The 23,434-nt window shown below is 43.2% G+C and overlaps 1 protein-coding gene across 4 annotated transcripts in view; it reads left to right on the plus strand.

The window, feature by feature from the left end:
• The first annotated feature begins 17,339 nt into the window (after positions 1-17,339).
• The window catches only part of MAP2K4 (mitogen-activated protein kinase kinase 4), a 110,327-nt gene continuing 104,232 nt past the window's right edge, over positions 17,340-23,434 (plus strand). For all 4 annotated transcript variants that reach the window (XM_081115820.1, XM_081115822.1, XM_081115821.1 and 1 more), the window contains exon 1: positions 17,340-17,507. In XM_081115820.1, coding sequence (XP_080971946.1) covers positions 17,393-17,507 — 115 coding nt within the window. In that variant the 5' untranslated portion in view covers positions 17,340-17,392. The remainder of the gene's footprint in view (positions 17,508-23,434) is intronic.

Here is a 23,434-nt window from a genome sequence, read left to right on the forward strand (position 1 = left end):
TCCTCAGCCCTTTCTTGTTTCACTGTCTCTAGCTTTAAGAAACCTCCTCTAAAATTCACCTGGAGACTTGTGTTGTGAAATTTTTCCTGCACAAAGTCAAGAACCCACATACTACCAGCTGGCCCTAGGCAGAGCCCTTCAGGGCCAGGTCCCCTTTCTGGTAACACCCCCTTCCTCTCTTCTCAGTCCATCTGTCTCCCTCCCTCTTTCCCCCTACCCAGATGTCCCCGACCCCGCATGTACTACTTAAACAGGGATGCCATCCCTGCCTCTTCCCTCCCCTCTCCTTCCCTTTCCCGCATCCCAAATCTCCAAGTCTTATGATTTTCCCTCCGAACCTCTCAGGCACCAATTCTTTTCTCCATTCTCTACCTTTACCTCCTTTCCTCATCGTTTCTAACAGAGGTAACGGCCGCAGCATTGTCACCAGTTTCCAAACTTCAGCCTTGGCCATTTCCAGGCCACCCTGCACTCAGCCACACAGTCATTAGTAGAGGTGTCATGTCCACATCCAGGCAACCAAAGTTGTGTGTATATTATGTGTGCATTCAATCTCAGGCAATTGGCAAACTGGAGACCATTCAAAAAAGGAGCTGCCTGTAGGGTGAAGTGCCCTGTCCCATCTTAGGAGGAATTGGAGATATCTCTTCTGGAGAAATAAAGCTTTGGGGGGAGCAGAGAGGTGTGGATCACGATATAGTCACATATCTGAAAAACTGACCAGTAGGAAAGGGATTCAGTATGTTCTCTGGATCCTAGGAACTGAACAAGAGTCAATGTGTGGAAACTATTCAGCAGGTGGAAGTTTCTAAAGATTACTTGTATAACAATGCTGCTTTATGAATTTCTGAGCAGAGCATGGGTAACAATTTATCAGGAGATCGTGGTTCGATTCCCGGTCAGGGCGCATGCCTGGGTTGCGGGTTCAATCCTCGGTCAGGGGCGTGCAGGAGGCAGCCAATCAATGACTCTCTCATCATTGACGTTTCTCTCTCTCTCCCTCTCTCTGAAGTCAATAAAGATATATATTTAAAAAGGGACAGTCATCAGTTACCAAAAAAAAAAAAAAAAAAAGAGAGAGAGAGAAAGAACTTGCGCTCTAAGAATTGGAGATAATAGGACAACCTGAAAAAGGGTTTAAAAGAAATATTCTGAGTTGTTCAAATGGGCAAAAGAAAAAGTATAAACCATAAACCAAAAGCACCATTATGGGGGGAAAGGAGAAAGGGTGGTAATAAGGAAACAATAAAACTGTAGGGCCAAGTATGTTTTTACAAACTAAAAGATCTTCACTTTTTAGAAAAGAAAAAGTCTAATCCTCATGCTGGTCAAGAATAGCAACTGTACTGGTTCCCGCCGCGGAGATAAGGAGACAGATCTTCCGAGAGGAGGTAAGTGCCTGACTCAGAGCCGCGGCTGCTCGCAGCTGCGAATCCTGAACGTGAACCCTGCTTTCCTGACTCTGAACCCCACTCCCTCGCCTCTCGGCTGCCCGAGGCCCAGAAGAGAGCAGGGCAGCCAGGCGGGGCTGCTCTAAGAGATGGTGTAAGTGTCGGGGAACTATTACAGTAGAGCTACAATGAGGAGACTTTGAAATGAATGCAGAATGAAATTAGCTTGCATGAGGTTGCAGTGGTAGGTCAGTTATTTCACCGAGGATTCTCTGACACCTAGGAGCAATTTGAAAAGATATATTGAATTGGGGGGGAGATGCTGGTTGACTCAAGGTTAAGGAAACTCAAGGTATCAGGGTGGAGATGCCGACCACAGAGACAGGTCAGGGGAGGGAGACCAGAGCAGGGCCCAGTCCCAATTCTCTCCCTCTGCCGCCAGGTTCTGGTTTGTATCCTGTTGATTTCTTTGGAGCAAAGAGTGATTTAACTCATGGGAGGAGAAACCTGTATTGTCTTCTATGGGCTATTTAGAGAACAAAGAATGAAACAACACGCTAAGTCTATTTTTCAGTGAGGAGACGGTCTTGTTTTATGGGGGGATGTCCTGAAGGAGATTCTTTTTTTTTTTTTTTATCCTCGCTGGAGGATATTTTTTCCATTGCTCTTAAGAGAGTATGGAAGGGAGAGAGAGAGAGAAAGAAAGAAAGAAACATCAGTGTGAGAGAGACACATCAAGGGGCTGCCTCCTGCCCGAGCCCAGACCAGGGCCAGGATCGAGCCTGCAACCGAGATATGTGTCCTTGGCCAGAATCAAATCGCTGGCCAAGGCTCTAACCACTGAGCAAACCAGCTAGGGCTGAAGGAGATTCTTAAGATGTTCAAAAAGTTCTGGTGGGGCTCGGCACCTATAGAGCCTACAGGTGACACAAGAGACCATAAAAGAAGGGATCTGACTTGAGAAATTAGAGTCCCAAAGTTTATACCTTTAAAAAAAATATGTGGATAAATCTTAATGCTTCTATAATCAAACCAAATTCCTTTCTGAGAAGATAACATGTCTTTAGACAGTGGGTTGTCAGTCTGGGGCTTCAAGATTTCAGTGACCAACTGCCCTCAATGAAATGTTTGTAGGTATAGGAATTTTTCTGGGGCATTCCTCAAACCGATCTATAATTTTTTTTTTTTTTTAAGTTTAAAAGTGATTGTATGCTTAGGCAGACTCCTTTAAACCTCTAAGTCCATGTATCTGGAGAGACAAGAAAGAAATTCAGCTCCACCAGTACTGAATATAATGGGCTGACTCGTCCCCTCATTTGTCATATGTTGAGTCACAGTTTGAGACCTTCGGTCGGGAAGGAGGGGAGGGTTCACATGATTGAGCAGTTGACAGTGCGGTCCCACATTTTCATTTGCTTACAACATATCGAGACATATTAAAGTTGACAAGTGTTGGATTCAGTGGATCTACAGATTATATTACCTACTTTTAATATATATATATCTTTATTGATTTCAGAGAAAGGAAGGGAGAAGGAGATAGAGATAGAAACATCAGTGATGAGAGAGTTGTCATTGATCGGCTGCCTCCTCACGCCCCCTGCTGGGGACCGAGCCCTCAGCCTGGGCATGTGCGCTGACCGAGAACTGAACCGTGATCTCCTGGAGCATGGGTTGACACTCAACCACTGAGCCACACTGGCGGGGCCTATATTACCTCCCCTTAACTAAACTATCCCTAACAAAATGGACATGTAATGTCAAAAGTTTTCTGCAAAGTAATCTCAATTTGAAGGTTACGGTAATGCAGACACAGGTTAAAAACAAACAAACAAATTGAAAAGAAAATGGCAATATTACACTTCTAGTCTGAGCCCTTTTTCAGATACACTGGGAGGTCCTGACAATGCCAACCTAATAAGACCTGACACGAACTATTTTCACATGTTAAGAAGTCTACTAGAATGTGCATTTATATCCAGTCATTATGATGAATGTCACCTTAACATACATGTGTAGATATGTGTATTTATGTACAGTATATACACTTATATATACTGTATGTAAATACATGTATATATACTTATCTATACTATATGTAAATATCTATATGTACATATATGTATGTGTATATTTATACTGTATATACTAGTATACATACATATGTATATTTATGTGACACTATATATATATACACAGAGTATTAAATATATACAAATTATGAATATATATAGATTATATGTATACACAGATCATATATGTGTCTATATCTCCAGATCACAAAGGTAACTTTTTTATTTTTTTAATTCTCCCCCGAGGATATTTTTTCCATTGTTTTTCAGAGAGAGTGGAAGGGAAAGAGAGAGAGAGAAACACCGATGTGAGAGAGACACATTGATTGGTTGCCTCCTGCACGCACCCCAACCAGAGTCGGGACGAGCCTGCAACTGAGGTAAGTGCCCTTGGCCGGAATCGAACCCAGGACCTTTCAGTTCATGGGTTGATGCTCTAACCACTGAGCCAATGCAGCGAAAGCCAAAGGTAAATTTTTAGCTTGTTTAAGGTCATACAATACCCTGTCAGGTACTCTATGAAATTTCATCATGAAAAATGTTTGGCAGCCTCTTTGGATCCTAAGAAAGGAAAATCAGCACACAAAATTGTTTCATAGGAAAGGGTTTAGTGCTTTTTATTTTAAGTCTGCAGGTTAAAATTATTAAAATTCAACGTATCTTACAATTAGTTTGCAAGTGCTTGTGACTTACATCAGGGACTATGAAAATTAGTAGCCACATGTTACCAAAAATTATGGCTTAATTAGCAGATGGTACTGAAAAACAAATATGTGCTGCCAGTGACATACTTTTCCCATGTGGAGGTACTGCAAAGTTCCTTTTTACACTTATAATGACCATCAAAACTAAGTGTCAAAACTAAACTGAACTTAGAACCAGGCCTGAAAAATCTTTGTACAATGAAGTGTCGAACCAAGATTTGTTGAAATAATGAGGAAAGTTTGATCTCATTGTTAGTTATAGTTTTAGTGGGAACTTTACTCAATACATAAATACATAATTTTAAATTTTATTTTTCATTCTTCAGATTGACTTTTTTATGTGCATATGTTTTAAAATATATAATATGTAGATAAGATAATACATGTATGTTATTTATGAATAAGCACATATACAAGTAGTGGCTACCCAGCCCCAAAATATTTTTACTTCGAAGGAGTGCCTGACCAAAAAGTATAGAGCCCACTGCTCAGAATCAGTGCTTCTCAAGTGTGGCTGCACGTCCGACTCACAGAGGGCGTGCTAAGCTCGGGCTTCTTGCCTTCTCCCCTAACCAGGTTCTCTGAGAAGCAGAGCTTAGAAATATGATTCCTTAAAACATTTCTAAAGTGATGTTTTGGGCACTGATCTGAGATGCACTGTAATGCATGGTTATAAATAATCGTCTATTAAATCAAACTTCAAGAGACAAACATATCTAGTTAGTTGCCAAAAGGTCTATGGGTGGAAATGGTGATAACACAACATAGGGAATAACGCAGGTGGTGTAATCGGATGCCTTTGGGAGAAGTTACAACAGAACAAGCTTTCGGTGCCAACTTTTCCTCTTAGCATAGAAGTCCCTTTAGTATAATAGCTCCCCACCTCTTTGTGCCTCACTTCTCTCATCAGTAAAATGAGAGGTATAATAACCACCTACTTCTTAGGATTGTTAAGAGAATTAAGTGAGATAATATATGTAAAATGCCTACAATGGTGTCCGGCATGTAGTGAAATCTTGCTGTTACTGATATCATAATTTTTCCTTACCATCCATTCTAGAATAGGAGATTCCTGGAGAGAATGGCAATAAAAATTATTATATCTGAGCATAAACATTGTTTTTAACCACACTTTTTGCTACAGTGTTTCAACATAATGTCTAGATATCTGAGGAGAAAAAACTGATTTGTAACTATTAGAAAGGTAATAAAAGTCTTAACTAAAGGAATTTAGTTATGTAAAACATGACACATTCTGCAATAGTGCAATAAATACCATATTTTTTTCAAGATTAAAAGTAAACCCAAAATGAAAACTGTGAATGCTCTCTCAAAGAGATACCTACCTACCACTAATGCGGTTTTCTGTGACAGGCCAATCTTCATTTTATTTTATTTCTACCTTTTTAGAGTGAGCCCGTGCCTCTGAGCTTAATCTCTGTTTTCGTACATATCAAGATTCCAGTTTGAGTCCATCCAAAAGGGGATTAGGGATCTTGTCACAGAGCCAAAAATTGAATGTTGGGATCTCACCTGTCCAAGGCCCTCTCTATATTATGTTGATCTCTCTCTTGAACTTCAACTCAGGACAGAAAAGGAGCTCCAGCCTTCAGAAGCAGATCTGGAAAGCTTCTGACTCTACAGGTGATTCTTTTTTCCTTTTTTAAAATCCTCACCCAAGGATATATTTTTTTTTTTTATTGAATTTTAGAGAGTAAGAGAGGAAAGAGAGAGAAACATGGATGTGAGAGAGAAGCATTGTTCAGTTGCTTCACATATGCGCCACAACTTGGGATCAAACCTGCAACCTAGGTATGTGCCCTGACCAGGAAAGGAACCTGCAACCTTTTGGTGCACAAAATGATGCTCCAACCAACTGAGCCACCCTGCCAGGAATATAGGTGACTCTTGATAGCATTAACTGACCAGGGTCCCTTTAAAACTTGGGGAGTTCTATTCAGGTAATAGTCTTGGAAGGATCTGGTGAAAGGCCTTGTTCTCCCCCCAACCTTCCACCACCCAGATCTCTCCTTCTTTGGTTCCCATCAATGCTTCATCTTGACCCCTTTTTAACTGATTTCTATTTTTTCCATGGTCGCTTGTTGCCACCCATGGGCCTCCTTCACTTTAAGCTGCTGGACCCCTTTCTGGGCTGATGACTCTGCCAACCTTGTCCTTGCTGGGTCTGTGACATTTACCTCACCTTAATGGGCTGGACTCCCAAAAATCCCATCACATTGAGCAGTGGGAAGTCCCATCTGTCCCTGCTGTCTGGTGCTGGGGATGGCTGGACATCTGCCAACACTGAGCTTCTGTGTGCACTGGGGTTTTCAGATTGAACTTTCCTCCCTCAGACCGGAGCTTCCAGGACCATGTGGTGGCTCCTGAAGGTCTCCCAGATCATTAAGAGAAGCAAGCTTTTTCTTCCCCTGGGGAGACAGCAAGAGGAGTGACTCATCTGTCACTGCTAATTAGCACTAAGGGTCTGAACGTTGGGGAGCACAGAGAGGAAAGGATTGAGATTAACCAGACACCCAGGGTTTTAATTTTTTCTCCAGAACATAGCCTATTTATTCTGTGATGTTAGAAGGAAAGAGAGAAAATAAAGTTAATCAGCAGCAATAGTCTGTTTTAGAAAGCCTTAAAGAAAGCCACTGCAGAGAAATTCAGGTTGCCTGTGGAAGTGTGCAGAAGAAACAGCATGTAGCCAAAGACACAAAACATAAGCTCCATCTTGGAAGAAATTGGTTACCAAGAATTAGGCATGGGATGCATTCACTAAAGCTTGCAGAATTCCACCCAAGATCCCTTCTTCTCTCTGATGCTGACGTGGACACCGCAGATCAGGAGTTGGAAACAAAGCATCTATTTTCATTTGGCAAGTGCAGCTTCAAAAATTCTCACTTTGAGTGTGAACACCTTTTATGGTGCATGCAATTTCCTGTTCTCCATAAGTCTGACCCTCCTTTAAAATCAGGCTTCTTTACATATTTTACAGTGCTTTACGAGAGGGCCTCTGAAGGCATTTGAACAAGATTGCTCTCTAGAAGGCAAAGGAAATGAGAGGTCAGGGATGCTCAACTTGGATTCTGACTTTTGGAGCCCATTAAGGATGGGCGAGGGCTTGAGGGTCAGAGGGTCTGGGGGGATTCAGGCAAAGAGGCAAGGCTGGCTGCTGCAGGCTGGGCAGAGCACTGACCTCGTCACAGCCTTCACCCCACAGTACGCTCAGCTTGCTTGTCTGTCTGTTGCCTCCACTAGGCACTGGGCACCTAAAAACAGTTCATTCCTCAAGATCCCCATTATGAGGTGCAACTCTCAAGAAAGAAATACTAAGGAACTGGCCAAGGTGCACTGTAACCGTATTTCCAGAATCAAAATTCATACCTCATGGTCCAAAATTGAGAACACAGTATTTGAAATTTGCCCTGGAAAATTCTTCACACATGAGCACTAGAGCTGCCCAGAGCTTAGCCACTGTCCAGTGGGGGGTGGAGGTGGTACCTGGGAGAGGGAGACACGTTTTCAGGGGCACGCTCACTTGTAAATTGGGGTCTGGACTTCTTTCTCAGTGAAGAGTCCACTGAATGATCTCGGATTTCCTCCCAACACCTGAAGACATATATATTCAAAGAGGGACGACTGGGTAGACAACCTTCTTTGTGGGCTCGTGGGCCTCTGTAGGTCTATTCCCAGAACCAGCCACACCTCCCATGGTTCCAGGGGGACAGCCTTGCAAACACATTCCTTTTACTCCAAATTGGATGTCAGAAAACAACGATGTGAATCCCCTTTAGGTTCCTGCAGGGTCCTGTGGTTCTCCACGACCACATTCCATCCATCTTCGTATCAGACATTCGTGGCTCTTTAAAGAGCCTATATCTCCTTGCTCCTTGCCTGGCTGAGAGGGCAAGGAGACAAAACATCCCCTGACTCTGCTTCCTGAAAACCGCTGAACCCCACCAAATTATCTAAAGGTGCGTTCCTAAATTCTGACACATAGATTTATGAAACGGTAGAAGAGAAGAGCCAAAATTTGGCTTATATGTATAACATCAGGAGGGGATAGTTTAGAAATGACAACAAGAATATCACTTTTTCTTTGACTGCATATGTGGCCGGGCTTTAATAAGACACAAAGGACCAAAGCTAGGGTGAAAGCACTATAGCAGCACCTATGGGGAATAGAGTAGAGTAGATAACAGGACTCTATTCTCACTTAAGGAGAACCAATGAGGACTTTTAAGTAACACAGTTCTATTGATGAATTTTACTCTATCAATCTAGTAACAAATTCTTACAGGATTAATCATCTATGTATCTTACAATTCTTTGCTGTTCAAGTAGAATTTGAGCAAAAAATAGAAGCTCAGTGCATTTATTTTCTGGTTTAATAAAGGGGGAAAAAAGAAATGTTTTTGTATAAGCAGAGAATATATTTATAAGGAAAAGGCATATCTTTTTATAAAACAGACATTTCAAAAAAATTTGGTTTGAGTCATTTTTATTTTATTGTATTATTATTATTACTTTTTTGGTTTTGTTTTTGGTGAATCTTCACCTGAGGATATTTTTTTCATTGCTTTTCTTTTTTCTTTCTCCCCCCCCCCATTGGGTTTCTGAGTTTATATTCCCTTAATTTTTAAGTTTTTGGGTTTTTTTTAATTTATCTTTATTGTTGAAAGCACTACAGGTGTCCCATTTTTCCCCCCAATTGACCCCCTCCACCTCACTCCCATCCCCTCCCCAGTCCTTCACCCGTCATTGTCCATGTCCATGGGTTATGCATATAACTTCTTTGGTCAATCTCCTCCCACCCTCCACTCCCCTTCCCTCTGAAATATGATCGTCTGTTGCATGCATCAACGTCTCTGGATCTACTTAGTTTGTCAGATTCTTTTGTTCATTAGCTTCTTCTTAAAGAAGACCTTTCAACATTTCACATAATACTGGTCTGGTGGTGATGAACTCCTTTAGCTTTTCCTTGTCTGAGAAGCTCTTTATCTGACCTTTAATTATAAATGATAACTTTTGCTGGGGAGAGTAATCTTGGTTGTAGATTCTTGCTTTTCATCACTTCGAATATTTCTCGACACTCCCTTCTGGTCTGCAAGGTTTCTGTTGAGAAATCAGCTGACAGTCCTATGGGTGCTCCCTTGTAGATAACTAATTGCTTTTCTCTTGCTGCTTTTAAGATTCTCTCTTTGTCTTTAACCTTTGGCATTTTAATTATGATGTGTCTTTGGGTTCCTCTTGTTTGGGACCCTCTGTGCTTCCTGGACTTGTAAGTCTATTTCTTTCCCCAGTTAGGGGATGTTTTCTGTAATTATTTTTTCAAATAGCATTTCAATTTCTTGCTCTCTTTCTTCTCCTTCTGACATACCAATAATATGAATGTTGGGCCACTTAAGTTGTTCCAGAGACTCCTTACACTATCTTCATCATTGCTTTTCAAAGAGAGTGGAAGGGAGGGAGAGATGATGATAGATAGATGATGATTGATGATAGATAGATAGATAGATAGATAGATAGATAGATAGATAGATAGATGATAGATAGATGATAGATAGATGATAGAGGGAGAGAGAGAAACATCAATGTGGGAGAGACACACCAATTGGTTGCCTCCTACACAGGCCTTGACCGGGGGGCAGGGAGTGAACCCGAAACCCAGGTAGGTGCCCTTGACTGGGAATTGAACCAGCAACCTTTCAGCTGCAAGGGCTGACACTCTAACCACTGGGCAATACTAGTCAGGGCTTGAGTCATTTATAAATAATACTGTTTAAAAAAGATAAATATATGGTAATAAATATTCTGTAATTGTTTTCATGAGATTGCTCCCCACAACAACAAAAGGACAGCATCACTCCTGATTTAGCTACATATTAATTAATTTTCATTAGGTATTACATTCACAATATTCAAAATTCAAAAGCAACCAAAGAGTATATAATGAAAGAACCTTCTCCCAATCCTGCTGTCCAGTCACCCAGTTTCACTCCCTTGGGACAATTAATATTTTTAGTTTTTTGGGGTATTCTTCTAAATATATTTTAAACAAGTGTGTGTATATTAAACATACATTTCTCCTCTTTCATACAAATAGTAGTATATTAAGCATGGTGCTTTCATCTGGCCTTTTTAGCCTCACTATACATACCGGCAATCATTCCACACCACGACCTAAAGAGCAGCCCCACGCACACAGCGGCACCGTAGAGCTAGCTCCCTCTGCATTCCTTTAATTCTTCTCCTGCTAAAGGCCATCTAGGTTGATTTACTATTTTGCTGTCAAAATGCTACCTGCAAAAACCTCTACATGTCTCATTTTGCAAACATGCAAGAATATTTGTAGGAATGAACTCTTAGGAGTATAATTTCTGGATTAAAGGGCATAAACTTTTGTAATTTCAATAGTCATTGCTAAATTGTGCTTCTCAAAGCTGCACAAATCTGCATCCCCACTGGCGATGCATAAGAATGCCAATTCCCAGCACTCTCATCAACATAGTGTATTAATTAAACTTTGCGCTTTAGATAATTGAGAAACAATATTTCAAGTGTGGTTTAATTTGCATTTTTTTCATTTCAAGTGAGGCTGAACGACTTTGCATTTTAAATTGACATTTCTTTTCTGTAATCTATTTGATATCATTGTCTGATTTTTCTACTGGGCTGTTGGTCTTTTTCTTGTTGATTTGTAGGAAATCTTTATTAGTCAAATTACACCTTTATCTGTGTTATAAGTTGAATCATCCAGTAAATTGTATGTGTTTTGACTTTGCTTATTGTGTGGTGGTGTTGTTTTTTGCCAAGAGGAATTTTATAAAAAGGTTTTTCTTTATCGACTTTGTGTCATCCTTAGAAAGGATGAGCTCATATTATATTTTAATATTTTTTTTCTTTTACACTAAAAGAAATTTTGATTCATTTGGAACTTATTCTGGTTTAAAGTTTGAGGTATGAACTCAAATTTACTTTTTCCCAAATACACAATTCTCACTATTGAAATCCTTTTTTTTTTTTTTTTTATTCTCACCCAAGGATATTTTTTCTATTGTTTTTTCAGAGAGAGTGGAAGGGAGAGAGAGAGAGAAAGAGAGAGAGAGAGAGGGAGAGAAACATCGATGTAAGAGAGACACATCAATTGGTTGGTTGCTGGGGATTTAGCTTGCAACCAAGGTACATGCCCTTGGCTGGAATTGAACCCAGGACCCTTCAGTTCACTGGTCGACGCTTTAACCACTGAGCCAAACTTGCTAGGGCTGAAATCCTACTTTTAATTATACTATATTCTTAGAAGTATTTGAGTCTATTTCTGGTCTTCTTCTTAATTAGTTCTCCCATGGGCTGTGTGTAGCATATAACTTTATTATCAATTCTGATGTTGAGTAATTCAGTTTTTAACATTCCAAAAACAGATAAATTTCTGTGCCCAGCAATAATTCTTCAGTTAGTCTATGTAGCTGATAAAGTGCTTCATCAACAACTAATAAGAGTTCAGTTATGGATTTCTGATCATTAGCGTAATCCAACAACTCTGTGTGTACCTCTTGGAAAAGGGGATAATTTTCTAGAGCTCTGATTGGTAGAATTTGATGTGGTCTGATTGTACCAAAAGTGACTGGTATATGGTCACAAGAATTTGTGTTGTGGCATCTCCTCTTGAAATGAACATATGTTTCAGTTTTAGTTTATAAAATATATCATGTCTACCAATATTCAGTTTAGTCGATACTATAGATGAAATGCCTCAAAGCACATGTGACCCAGTAGGGTGGCTATAATAAAACAGATAGATAATAGTAAGTGTTGACTAAGATGTGGAGTCACTGGAACACTGATACACTGCCAGTAGCAATGTAAAATGAATGGCGGAGCCACTTTGGAAAAGACTCTGGCAGTTCCTCAAGTGGTTAAACATGAAATTACCATATGACCCAACAATTCCACTCCTAGGTATGTACACAAAAGATTAAAAAACATATGTCCATACAAAAACTTGTACACAAATGTTCATAGCAGCATTATTCATAATAGTCAAAAAGTAGAAACAACTCCAAATGTCCCTCAGTGGGAATAAAAAAGAAAAGTGGTACATTCATACCATGGAATATTAGCCAGCCATGAAAAAGAATGAAGTACTGATACATGCTACCAATATGGATGAGCCTTAAAAATAACCTCAGTGCAAGAAGTCAGATAGAAAAGGCCACATGTCATATGATCTAATTTATATGACATGTCTAGCACAGGCAAATCTATGGTGATAGAAAGGAGATTAATAGTTGCCTAAAGCTGGGGAGGTGTGGGAGGTTGGGGCCAATAGGAAGGGACTGTAAATGGTATGAAGTTTCTTTTGATGAAAATATTCTAAATTTATTTATCATGATGGTAGTACAACTCCATGAATATACTAAAACCCACTGAATTGTACACTTCATTATATGGTATATGAGTTATATATAGCTCAAGATATCTGTTCCAAAAAAAACCCCAATGAAACAAAAAGAGTTATTAAATTCAAATGAGATACTGTTACTTAATCTAAAAACGAAAAACAAAACACACAATGTCCTCCCTTAAGTAATTATTAAATTCTACAATATTGAGTTAACCAGAGATGCCGGTGTGGTCTCATGGAAGTCCATAAAGACATATGTCCTCACACATGAGGAACCTGCATGGCTGTACCCGAGGTGATGCCTTTCTTTTAGATGAGGGATTTCAATATGTACTGATTTCTATAAGAAAACTATCCAATTAGACAAATTAGACAAATTTATACTTAGTCATTAGAACTTTTATTATTTGGTTTGTAAGTTTCACTCTAGGGGGGCAATATAAATTTGCAATATGTTTAATTTTTGTGTGATTTTTAATTTTTTTAAATTGTTTTTCATTTCTCCCTAATATTTTATTATGAAAAATTCAAACATACAGTTGAAAAAATTGTACTTAACATCAGCCTACCTACCACCCAGATTTTACCATTAATATTTCATTATGCTGGTTGGTATCTATCCGTCTATCTATCCCACTTTCCTTTCATTCATCTATCTTGTTTTGGACATCTTTCAGAATTGCAGATAGCAGTACATGTCCTTTTGAATATTTTAGCATTTATCTAGAGTTCAATCTTTATTCATTATTTTTTCTTTTGAGGCATAATTTACACACATTGAAGTGCACAAATCCTCAGCATGTATTTGCTGCATTTGACAAGTGCACATACTTGCGTAACCCAAACCCCTATCAAGGTATAGAGACTGGCCATTACCTTCGAAAGACCCCCCCTCCCGTTCCCGATCATGCAGCACTTCCTCCTCCTCTGCCAAAGACATGCCCACTGCCTTCTTTTTTTCCACTTTAGTTCCTTAAAAAAAAATAGTGAGGATAGATGAACAGAATACAAAATCTGAGGACAGGCTGTAGGTTAGCTCTAACCGATGAGAATCACATCTTTACAGCGTGTATTTGTATCCAGTCAGACCGTGGCTAAGACTGCCCATATTACCTTTCACTCAGCGGTAGTGTTTTAAAGTGAGATGTTTCAATTTTTTTCTCATAAATAATGTTGTGATGAACATTTACCTATAACTCTTTATACCCATGCATGGCTATTAATAGTAAAATGTAGTGTCTTCTTTCATCTGAACCAGACAGAACTTTGGTTCTTCCAATGGCATAAGCCAGTCAAAGCTTCCCACGTGCCCTTTATTTTCAATTACTTGCAATGTTCAACCAATATCCAGAAAGCTCCACAGCACGCTGCCCGCCGCCTAAGGAGGCCAAGTCAGTCATTGCGTGGCCTGTTCTTGAGCCCTCAGTGATTTGGGGATGGGCAGAACATGGATTTTGCTCAAAGCCCATTGCTGAGCACTTATAGGGAATATCTGATGATTGTTCCAGCCAAATAGAGGTGTCTGACCCTTCTTATTATCTTTTCAGAGGCTGAAATTGGGGTCCTAAGGTGAAATCCAGCTGTAACTTATTTCTGTTGTTGTTATTAGTCTTCACCTGAGGATATTTTTCCATTGCTTTTTCAGAGAGAGTAGGAGGGAGGGAGGGAGGGGGAGAGAGAGAAAAAACATCTATGTGAGAGAAACACATCAGCTGGTTGCCTCCAAAATGCACCCCAATGGAGGTGAGGAACCTGCAATCCAGGTGCGTGCCCTGGCCTGGGATTCGAACCCTTGATCCATTGGCACGCAGGCCGATGCTCTGCACCACCAGCCAGGGTGTAACTTACTTTTAATGTATTTGGAACATGAAGTGAAAAGCGTCTTCCTAATCTAACCACTGAGACAGATGTGTCAAAAAGAACCAGCAAACCAGGTTTCTAAACAAAGGTGCCCTGAGCAGGGGATATACAGACGTTGCTCCTCTCTGCAGCCTCTGTCAGGACAGGACACTCTGAGCTTGCCATGGATTACGCCTATCAAGGGTCTTAATCTGTCATTTCCATCCTCTAGTGGGAAGGGAACATCACTACAAGGCAGAGCCAAGAATTCTGAGCCCATCTGGAGATTTTCCTAAGGAGCTCTTATAAATATGAATTTGCTGGTTATTGATACATATTGCCTAATTGCCTGTCCCTCTCCCCAAAGGTTATGCCAATTGCTATATTATTAGTAGCAAAGAGGCTATACTTCTTTTAAGCCATTCAGTTTTGAACCATATGTGAGTGAGTTAGGGCTGCCTTACAACCACAGACTGGTGGCTTAAACAAGAGAAATTTATCTTCTCACAGATTTGAAGGCTGGAAGTCTGAGACGAAGGTGCTGGTTTCTTCTCAGGCCTGTCTCCTTGGCATGTAGGTGGCCTCTTCTCCCTGTGCCCTCACAGTCTTCCCCCTGTGTGTGTGTCTGTAGCCTGTTCTCCCTATAAGAATACCAGTCTTATTGGATTGGGGTCCACTCATATGACCTCATTTCACCTTAATTACCTATTTAAAGGTTTTATCTCCAAATACAACCTCTGTCTGAGGTACTGGGAGTTAGGACATCAACATACAAATATTTGGGGGACACAATTCAGTCTATAACAAACCATAAAACACATAAGAAAAAACACACCTCATAAATCCATAAGAAAAATACGAACGTATGAAAAAGTAAAAATCTCAGAACTTTGTCAGTTTGAACAAATAAAGGTCCTTTCTCATTTTGCCCATATGCAGACCTAATCGATGGTTCTTTCTCCTGGAGCTTATCCAGCAGTTTACAATGCTAACATCAATGCAAGTGCACTGTTAGTTTTATCACAAACCCAACATTAGGTATTATTAAACAAACAAACCTAATTAGTTCCTCTTAATTTTCCTGAGTGCATTTCCTAGTTTGAATGTTTTCCCTTAAGTTTATTTGTTACATATATTTTTCTTATTTAAGTTTATTTAACTATATCGTCAATTTTTTTTTTTTTTTTTACTTTATTAAACTCCTTTTGAACAAACTTAAATGTAACCTATACATAATCTAAAACAATACCGGGAAAACTATATGTTTAAAAAATTTTTTTTCTAGTAGTTGCCTAATCTCTACTGTTGCCTCTAGGATTTCTATTAAAGAATTAATAAGTTTCTATTAAAGAAATACATGTAATTGGAAAAGAGGGCTTGTAGCACTTTACATAAGACTGTGAATGTATCAATTGTCCACGTCAAAGAACGAGGCTGGGATTCTGGAAGTAGAAACCAGAAATGAGAAGGCACACACACAGCAGCGACATTTAGACACCAGGAACTGGTTGGCAACTCTACTGGCAGTTACTGGAAAAAGGTGTCAGAAAATTGCTCAAATTGAACTATATATGGCATCTGGTCATCCTGCAGCCGGAGCCTGACCATGACAGGATGCTGTGCTTGGTTCATCTGCCAGCCAGCTAAGGGGCCGTGGATGCCTTTTTCTCGGCATGCCAAAGTGGCCGGCCCAGTGCAAATGCAAGGCGTGCGTACCCCTATTTTTCTGCATCAGTCTTTTCTAATCTTTGGCAAGTTGTGCTGATGTTTTGAAAGAAGAATTTCGTTTGATTATTGACAGTAACTCACCCAGGCACTACAATGTAAACCCCAAAGAAAAGAAAGCCATCTACCAATCTGTACCTTACCTGGGGAGACTGGTAGGGACCCAGGGCTCCCCTCTTCTGCTGTCGTGTGTTATTTGCTTTCTACCAGCACCAGGCAGAAGATGACAGAATATTTAGTCTGCACTCTGGGCTGAAGAGCCTAGATGGGAAACTTCCCTTTCTGGCTCTGATATTTCCCCTCTAAGGAGCCCACATTTAGGATTCCCCAGGACCAGCAAGAGCAGGTGGCTGCTGGTTCCTTACTTGGGGATTTGGCCATGTTTCTAACAGCCTGGCCTGGGAGATGCCGCCGGGCCAGCCGGCCCGAGCAGAGCGGCAGATGGGCAGGTAAGAGGCTGTCCGCGTAAGCACACCTACGGGCTCTCCCCTTCCACCCGTCTTTATTGCTGCCCCGTTCACCTTCCCTAAGCCCTATCTGTTAGCATCTGAACAGTGAGGCTGACGGCCCAGGTCGGCTTTGGAGCAGGAAGGCAGGGCCCTTTTGACTTAGGACACATGTCCCACGTGCCATGAGGAAGTCCCGGCACAGGTAAGGTCTGGGGGGAAGGGGGTCGGGGAAGGAGACGCTGGTCTATGCGCACATCGCACCGGGACATTATTAAGATGCTGATTCTGATTCGGTGGTGGATTCTGAGCCCCGGGGCAGTGCAGAGGGCTGGGGTGTCAGGTAGGGCCCGCCAGGGGCTTCCGAAGGAGCGCGAGCTAGAGCCGCTCCCCTCTGGAAAGCACACGCCGGCCCCTCGGCAAGAAGCACGGCCCCGGAGATCCCCCCGGGTTTGCCATTCTGATTCCGGGATCTGAGAGCCAACACGCGGCTCTCAAGCTTCTGGGGTCACAGACCTCTGTGGGCACGGTGCAAGCCATGCAGCCTCTGTTTCCCCCAAGCGCACGCACCCCTGATTCTGCAAACCGCGTTAGGAGCGGGGCGCAGGACCCCCGCCGGCCTCCGGGGTCTGCACCCGGGCCCGGGCGCTGCTCGGCTCGGCGTCCGCTGCGGCGCCGCGTCCGGCGCGGGGGGCGTGCCGGGGGCGTGCCGGGGCGGGGCCAAGGCGGAGGCCACGCCCCTCGCGAGAGAGGCCGAGCTTGCTGCATTGCAGCCGCCGCGGCGCCGCTCGGCTCCTCACTCCCAACAATGGCGGCTCCGAGCCCGAGCGGCGGCGGCGGCTCCGGGGGTGGCAGCGGCAGCGGCACCCCGGGCCCCGTGGGGTCCCCGGCGCCGGGCCACCCGGCCGTCAGCAGCATGCAGGGTAAGGAACGCGGCGGCGCGGAGACCCCGGCTCCCTGGCGCGGCCGGCGGCGGCGTCGCGGCCTGTCCCCGCCGCTGCGGACGCCCCCGACCCGGCTGAGGAAGCCGCGGAGCCAACCGCCCTGCCTGCCTGCCTGCCTGCCTGCCGCCCTCCCTCGCGGCTTCCCGCCCCAGGCCGGCCGCCTCGGGCTCGGCCGGGCTCCGGGCTCGGGCTCGGGCTCGGGCTCGCGCTCGCGCAGGCCCCGGCCGCGGCCTCCGCCCGCCCGCCCGCCCGCCCGCGCGCGGCCCTGGGCCCTGCGCCCTGCCCGATCCCCGGTCCCCGGGGCCCACCTGGCCGGGTCCGCCCCCGCGGCCGCCCGGTCGCCGCCGGCCTACCTGGCGCGCCCCGCCCGCGTTTCCGGGGCCGCGCCGGCTCGGCGCTGGCGGGCGGGCGGGAGGCGCCGCGGAGCCCGGCCCCGCGTCCTCGCTGCCCAGGTAGGCGGCGGCGGCGGCGGCGTCCCGGCCCGCGCCCCTCGGCCCGCGCCCTCGCCCCGGCCCGCCGCCGCAGCGGGCCCCGCGCGGGCCATCTTGTCCCCGTCGGGGCCCCGCTGCAGCCGGCCCAGCGAGCGGCCCTCAGCGCCCCGCCGTCCTGCTGGAACTTCGCGGGGTTGGCTCAGGCCTGTGCCCCTGGAAGGTGGTCGCGCAGCCACCGCCTGGGAGAGGCCACTGGTTCCGGGCCGGGGGTTTCTCCGTTGGCTGCATGCAGAAAAAAAAAAAAATAAATAAATGAAGAGTGGATTCTGCTAAATGGAGAGATCCAGGAAATAGAAAGCAGGGGTCAAGGTGGCACCGAGGAGCGCCTGGACGCCGAGGCGGCTCCTCGTTAATGGCTCTTCCCGCTGGAAGTGCTCCTTGGCTCCGTGGCTCCTGACTGGGGCCCTGTGAAAGCACCAGGGCCCAGCCCATTGGGGACCATTTCCTTCAGTGCACCGGGGCATTTCGAGGGGCGATGCTATTTTTGAAAGGGAATCTCGGGATTCTCTTGACAGCTTGAGCAGACTGCTTAGTTACATTGTAGCGGGACCGGTCGGAGTACCCTGGCTACTGTGGCCATCGTGATTCCCCCATTAACGTCTCTCAGGGGCTCCCTGGGTGTCTACTTAGACTCAACATGTAGTGACTGTCTCGTGTTTATGAGAGTGCGTGTGCTTCAGGAAGCAGGGACCGGACTGTATTCATTTTTATAACCCTGCCACCCTCCCCGTGAGATCCTTTTAATCTAAGGGACGGTGATAGATACCTAGTGAGGATGACGTCAGGGCTCAGGGGCCACTTTCTGTTGGGGCCTCAGGTAATTAATTCAAACTGAATCGTTGTTGGATGCCACCGTGTTGCAAATCACAGCATACAGTCAGAGGATGATTTGGGTTTCCTGACCTTACAGCTTTACAGCCTAGGTGGTGGTGGGGGGGAGATGAAACAGCAGAATGACAATTGAGGGTTGTATTGCTTATCCAATGGGGGTGACATAAAAATAATTTTTTGGGGGGGAGGTGGGGAGTTGGAATTTTAGGGGAGAAGGTAAGGAGGTTGGTAGCATGAAGAAGCTGTATAGATTTGTTGTTGTTCAAAAAATATTTATTGAGCATGTGCCCGGTGCCAGACGTAGTATTCCAGTCCTGGGTGTACAGGAAAGAGTGACGGGACAGCCTTGTCCCCAAGGAGTTCACCCTCCCCTAGGGTGGGGGAGGGCAGGCAGTGTGCAGGTAGATCAGGAAAATTACTAATTGAGAAAAGTGTTACGAAGGTAACACGCTGGGTTTTGTGACAGGTGATAATAGGGGAGCGAGCAGTCTGCTTTGATAAGGTGGTCGAAGGTGCCCTGTCGGGAAAGGTGACTCTCGTGCTAAAGAAGAGAGCTCCAGTTCTAAGCAGGAGGAGCCGCGTGTGTGAGGTGCCAAAGTGGGAAAGACTTTGGCATAGCCTAGGGATTCAAAGACAGTCATGCGGTTGGGAATTGTTCTGATGCCCTTGGTTCTCCCCCCCAGCCCTGGGTCTGTACACCTGTAAGCAAAACTCATCAGCGGAACCCACTTTAAAACGGAGAAGGAGGACATCAAACTTTTCCTTGAATTATTGATGACTTTTATCAATACGGTGATTGATTCAGGAACTTGTTAGCTATGTCGGGTCTTGAACCTCTTTTGATTACTCGATGAAGAGAAGTGCTTGAAATCCTCAGGATGCTGCCCAGCTGAGTTCAGGTTATAACGCATGAGCTTAAGCAGTGATTTAGGGTCTCTCTTGCTTGTTTGTTTTGTAATGTTAGAGCCTAACCTCCAATGCTTCATCTACCAAAGACCTTTGGCTTTAGATAAACTTCACAGAGATGGTCCTTAAAAGATGTTTGTTGTATTTCCACCCCCTTCTCACAGTCTGCTTCTATTTGCCACCCAAACACTGCCTTTCTGGGAGCTAATGACCATGCTCTTTTAAACAGCAGGATTCAGTTTTGGGACATAATGGAAGACATTTCATATAACAGGTATTGGAGGTCCTGCTGTGTGGTAAGCACTGCGTGGGGCACGGGTAACCTTGCACGCCTTTTTAATACTTCCCAACTTGGACCATTCTTGACGTTTGTGGCTCAAGAGTGGTCCAAGCTGGGAAATACTGTTTTCTTACTATCATAATGCTTAAGAGCCAGAGCTCTGGAGTCCCGGACTTGAATCCCCTCGCCAGGACTTCAGATATTTGTGACTGAGGGCGAGATATTTAACCTCTTCAAGCCTCATTCTCTCAGTTGGAAAGTAGAAGCAATGCTCACCTCACTGGTGCTTGGAGACTGTTACAGAGCAGGGGGCTGGCGTATGATAAGGGTGCTATACATTTTAGCAATTGTCCTTGGTAACAGCAACAATACTGTTACTTATAGTGGTCTCATTAATGTCTCTCATGATTAGTCCCTAACCCCTCATGATCCACTCAGTTTCTTTGGTCTACTCACAGTTTATTTCGCTTCACTATTAATGGGCCCTATCCTTTTCTCTAACCTGTTGATTCCCATTTTTCATTATTGAGCATTCCCTTTCAGAATATGCTTGATGAATCTATTCTGCCTGGGCTCAGGTAGCTGTTCTGCCATATACAAGCTCTGTGACCTTGGGGAAAGTACCCACCTTTTCTGAACTCTGAGTATTTCAATCTGTTAAACCTTATAGGGCTATTATGAAAATCCTATTATTAGATGAATGCATGTGAAAGTTCTTTGAAAATTGTAAAATACAAGTATATAAGAATTGTTATCAGAGATGGTAACCTGCTTTAGTTACTAGTCACTTAAAATGTAATAGATTTAAAAGATCTCATAAACACAAGAAGTTAAATTTCTTATAGAAGAAAAAACGGAAAAATAATACTTTTTTAAAACTTTATGCAGGTAGCTAAGAATTAAAAATTTTAAAAATGGTTAGAATCGATAATTGATTCTGAAAAACATGGAGGCATTTGTAAAGTATTTGTTATAGGAAATATAGAATATGTTGTAGGTGCCTCTGATTCTCTTAATATACTGGTCTAAACAGTTATTCTTTTTTTCTTAGGTTTCAAATGTAGGTGTGTAACAGAAAACTTATGGACTTACTATTTTGTTTACCCTTAGCTGAACGTTTTATACATATCAGTTGAAGTAAAGATATGATAGTGTGACTCTACTTTTAAAAAACACACAAAACTTTCAAGTGTAATGACGCATATCTGTTAATAAAAAGTGAAGATTTAAAATCAGTATGCTTTTTCTTGCAATAATATTAGGATATATAAAATATGTGTGAGATGCCCTATATGTGATTATATTGGACTATCCACCATGTAGTCTGTGGTTTTCAAGAACCATAGGAGGGTGCCTTTATCTCAATTTGAAAGAGCTGAATTGTGTGAACATTGGCTATACATAGTTCTAAATCCTAGAATTGTTTGCTTTTCTCTGTGTTGCATACTATTTCTTTTACTGTTGATTTGCTATAACCTGATACAAGTCCAGCTCAGAAAAAATTAGTTCCCTTTGAAAGCACATATTGCAGTACTCTTTGTTCCCCTAAAAATGAGAGCAACCCTAGTGCTAAATTTTTTTTTCTCACCTGAGGATATGTTTATTGATTTTTAGAGAGGAATGCGTGGGGTGGGGAGAGCGAGCGAGAAAAAAACATTGATGTGAGAGTGAAACATTGATCTGTGCCTCCCATATGTGCCCCAACTGGGGATCGAACCTGAAACCTGGGTATATGCCTTGACTGGGAATCGAACCCACCACCGTTTTGGTGTATGGGATGATGCTTCAGCCAACTGAGCCACCCAGCTGGGCCCTAGTGTTAAAATTTAAAAAGAATAAAAACATACTGCTTTTAGTACACTTCTTTTGTCACATTTTCCTTTCATATGTATCTCATACCAGAGTGAGTGTGTGCTGAAACTTATTGAAGGTAGGACATTATTAGTTAACCTTGTATTTTGAGTCATATTTTCTTTTTTTGTGAAGTTCTCTTTTTAAAATTGTTTCTTTACCTAACTTGAGAAACTGGATTGATTTGGGCCCATAGAATTTTCCTTATTTTTAGGGGTCTGGAGATCATAATCGACTCCATCATAATCCAAGTCAGTCTCCTTTGCATTCTCCCTCTCTAGAAGATAGAGCTGGCCCAAATGATACAACCTGAGAAACGTTAATTCAGACTTAGAAAGGGAAGCTAATGGTTAACAAAGTTCTTTTTCTCTAGCCTTACCTAATTTGATGGTCACATGCATCCTTTAAGGGTAGCTGGGCATAGTCTCCCTTCATAGGTTGGGGAACTGACCTTAAGTAATTTGCCCCAGTAGAGGCGGGTTTTAGTCCACCTGTGTGACTGGTAGCCATTGTTTTTCTTGCTACAGGTTCACATGTTCTCTGAGCTCTCTCTAAGTCATTTCAACCTTTCAGGGCTAAGAGAAGACTCTTTGCCAGAAGTGATGCAGGTTCAGGAATAGAAGGGACTTGAGGTTTCAGTTAGGGGATGGGAACTCTACGCACCCAGCCACACTTGGGTTGGTTTTGGAGCCTTGGTGTTTCCTCATGCTCCTGTATGAAATAGAGATTTAAACTTACTGGAGGGTTTCCAGTGGCATTTTGAATTTGGAGGCATTTTGACTGGGAATTTACAAGTAGGTAGAAAACTTTAATTAGGCCTGAGGCCCAAGAGGCCAATGTAGAAATGAAAGGTAATAGAACTCTTTGAACATTACATAAAACATATAAAAGGAATCCATTTAGCATAGAAGTTAATAACATGTTGCTATTCTGGATAAGTCTGTCATCTGGGCAAATTATTGTCCCTGCTAATGGACATGGGTTAGCGTCTAGCCCTTTCCCCCCAAATCCAAAAAGTCTTCATGTGTCTCTTCATATTCTTAGCAGGGTCGGGAATTAATGGATACTTAGAGAAAGGATACTAGGGCAGGAGCGGTAAGATTGGCCTGACTTGTGCTGTGCTCTACAGTGAAAGGGAGCATTGGCCAGTAGTTAAACACAACTCAAGATGGACTTTTTGAAAGAAGATAACAGCCACATCATATACAGCTTGATTCTTGAGGATCAACACATCATTCCCACCACAGGGAAAGGCGATTGAAGTGGATACTGCAGTAGTTTTCTCAAACTGTACTTCATCTTACCAAAAGTCACTCAAAAATTTAAAAAGGGGAAACTAGGTAACTGTTGCTAGAGATAGCTCTGCTATGTGTTTGACGTGCCTGTGTCTGTTAGTTGCCTGACTTTGCTAAGAAATAAAGACATTAAGTGGTTCCCCTGATATGTTTGCCAGTATCCCTGATACCAGTTAGGTTCCTGTTGGGGGAGGGGGGAAGTACCCACCTTTTTGGCGTTTGAGTCCTCAGGACACCAGACAGGGTCTAGGA

The sequence above is a fragment of the Miniopterus schreibersii genome (assembly GCF_964146895.1).
Source record: "Miniopterus schreibersii genome assembly, chromosome: 16".
Taxonomy (NCBI): domain Eukaryota; kingdom Metazoa; phylum Chordata; class Mammalia; order Chiroptera; family Miniopteridae; genus Miniopterus; species Miniopterus schreibersii.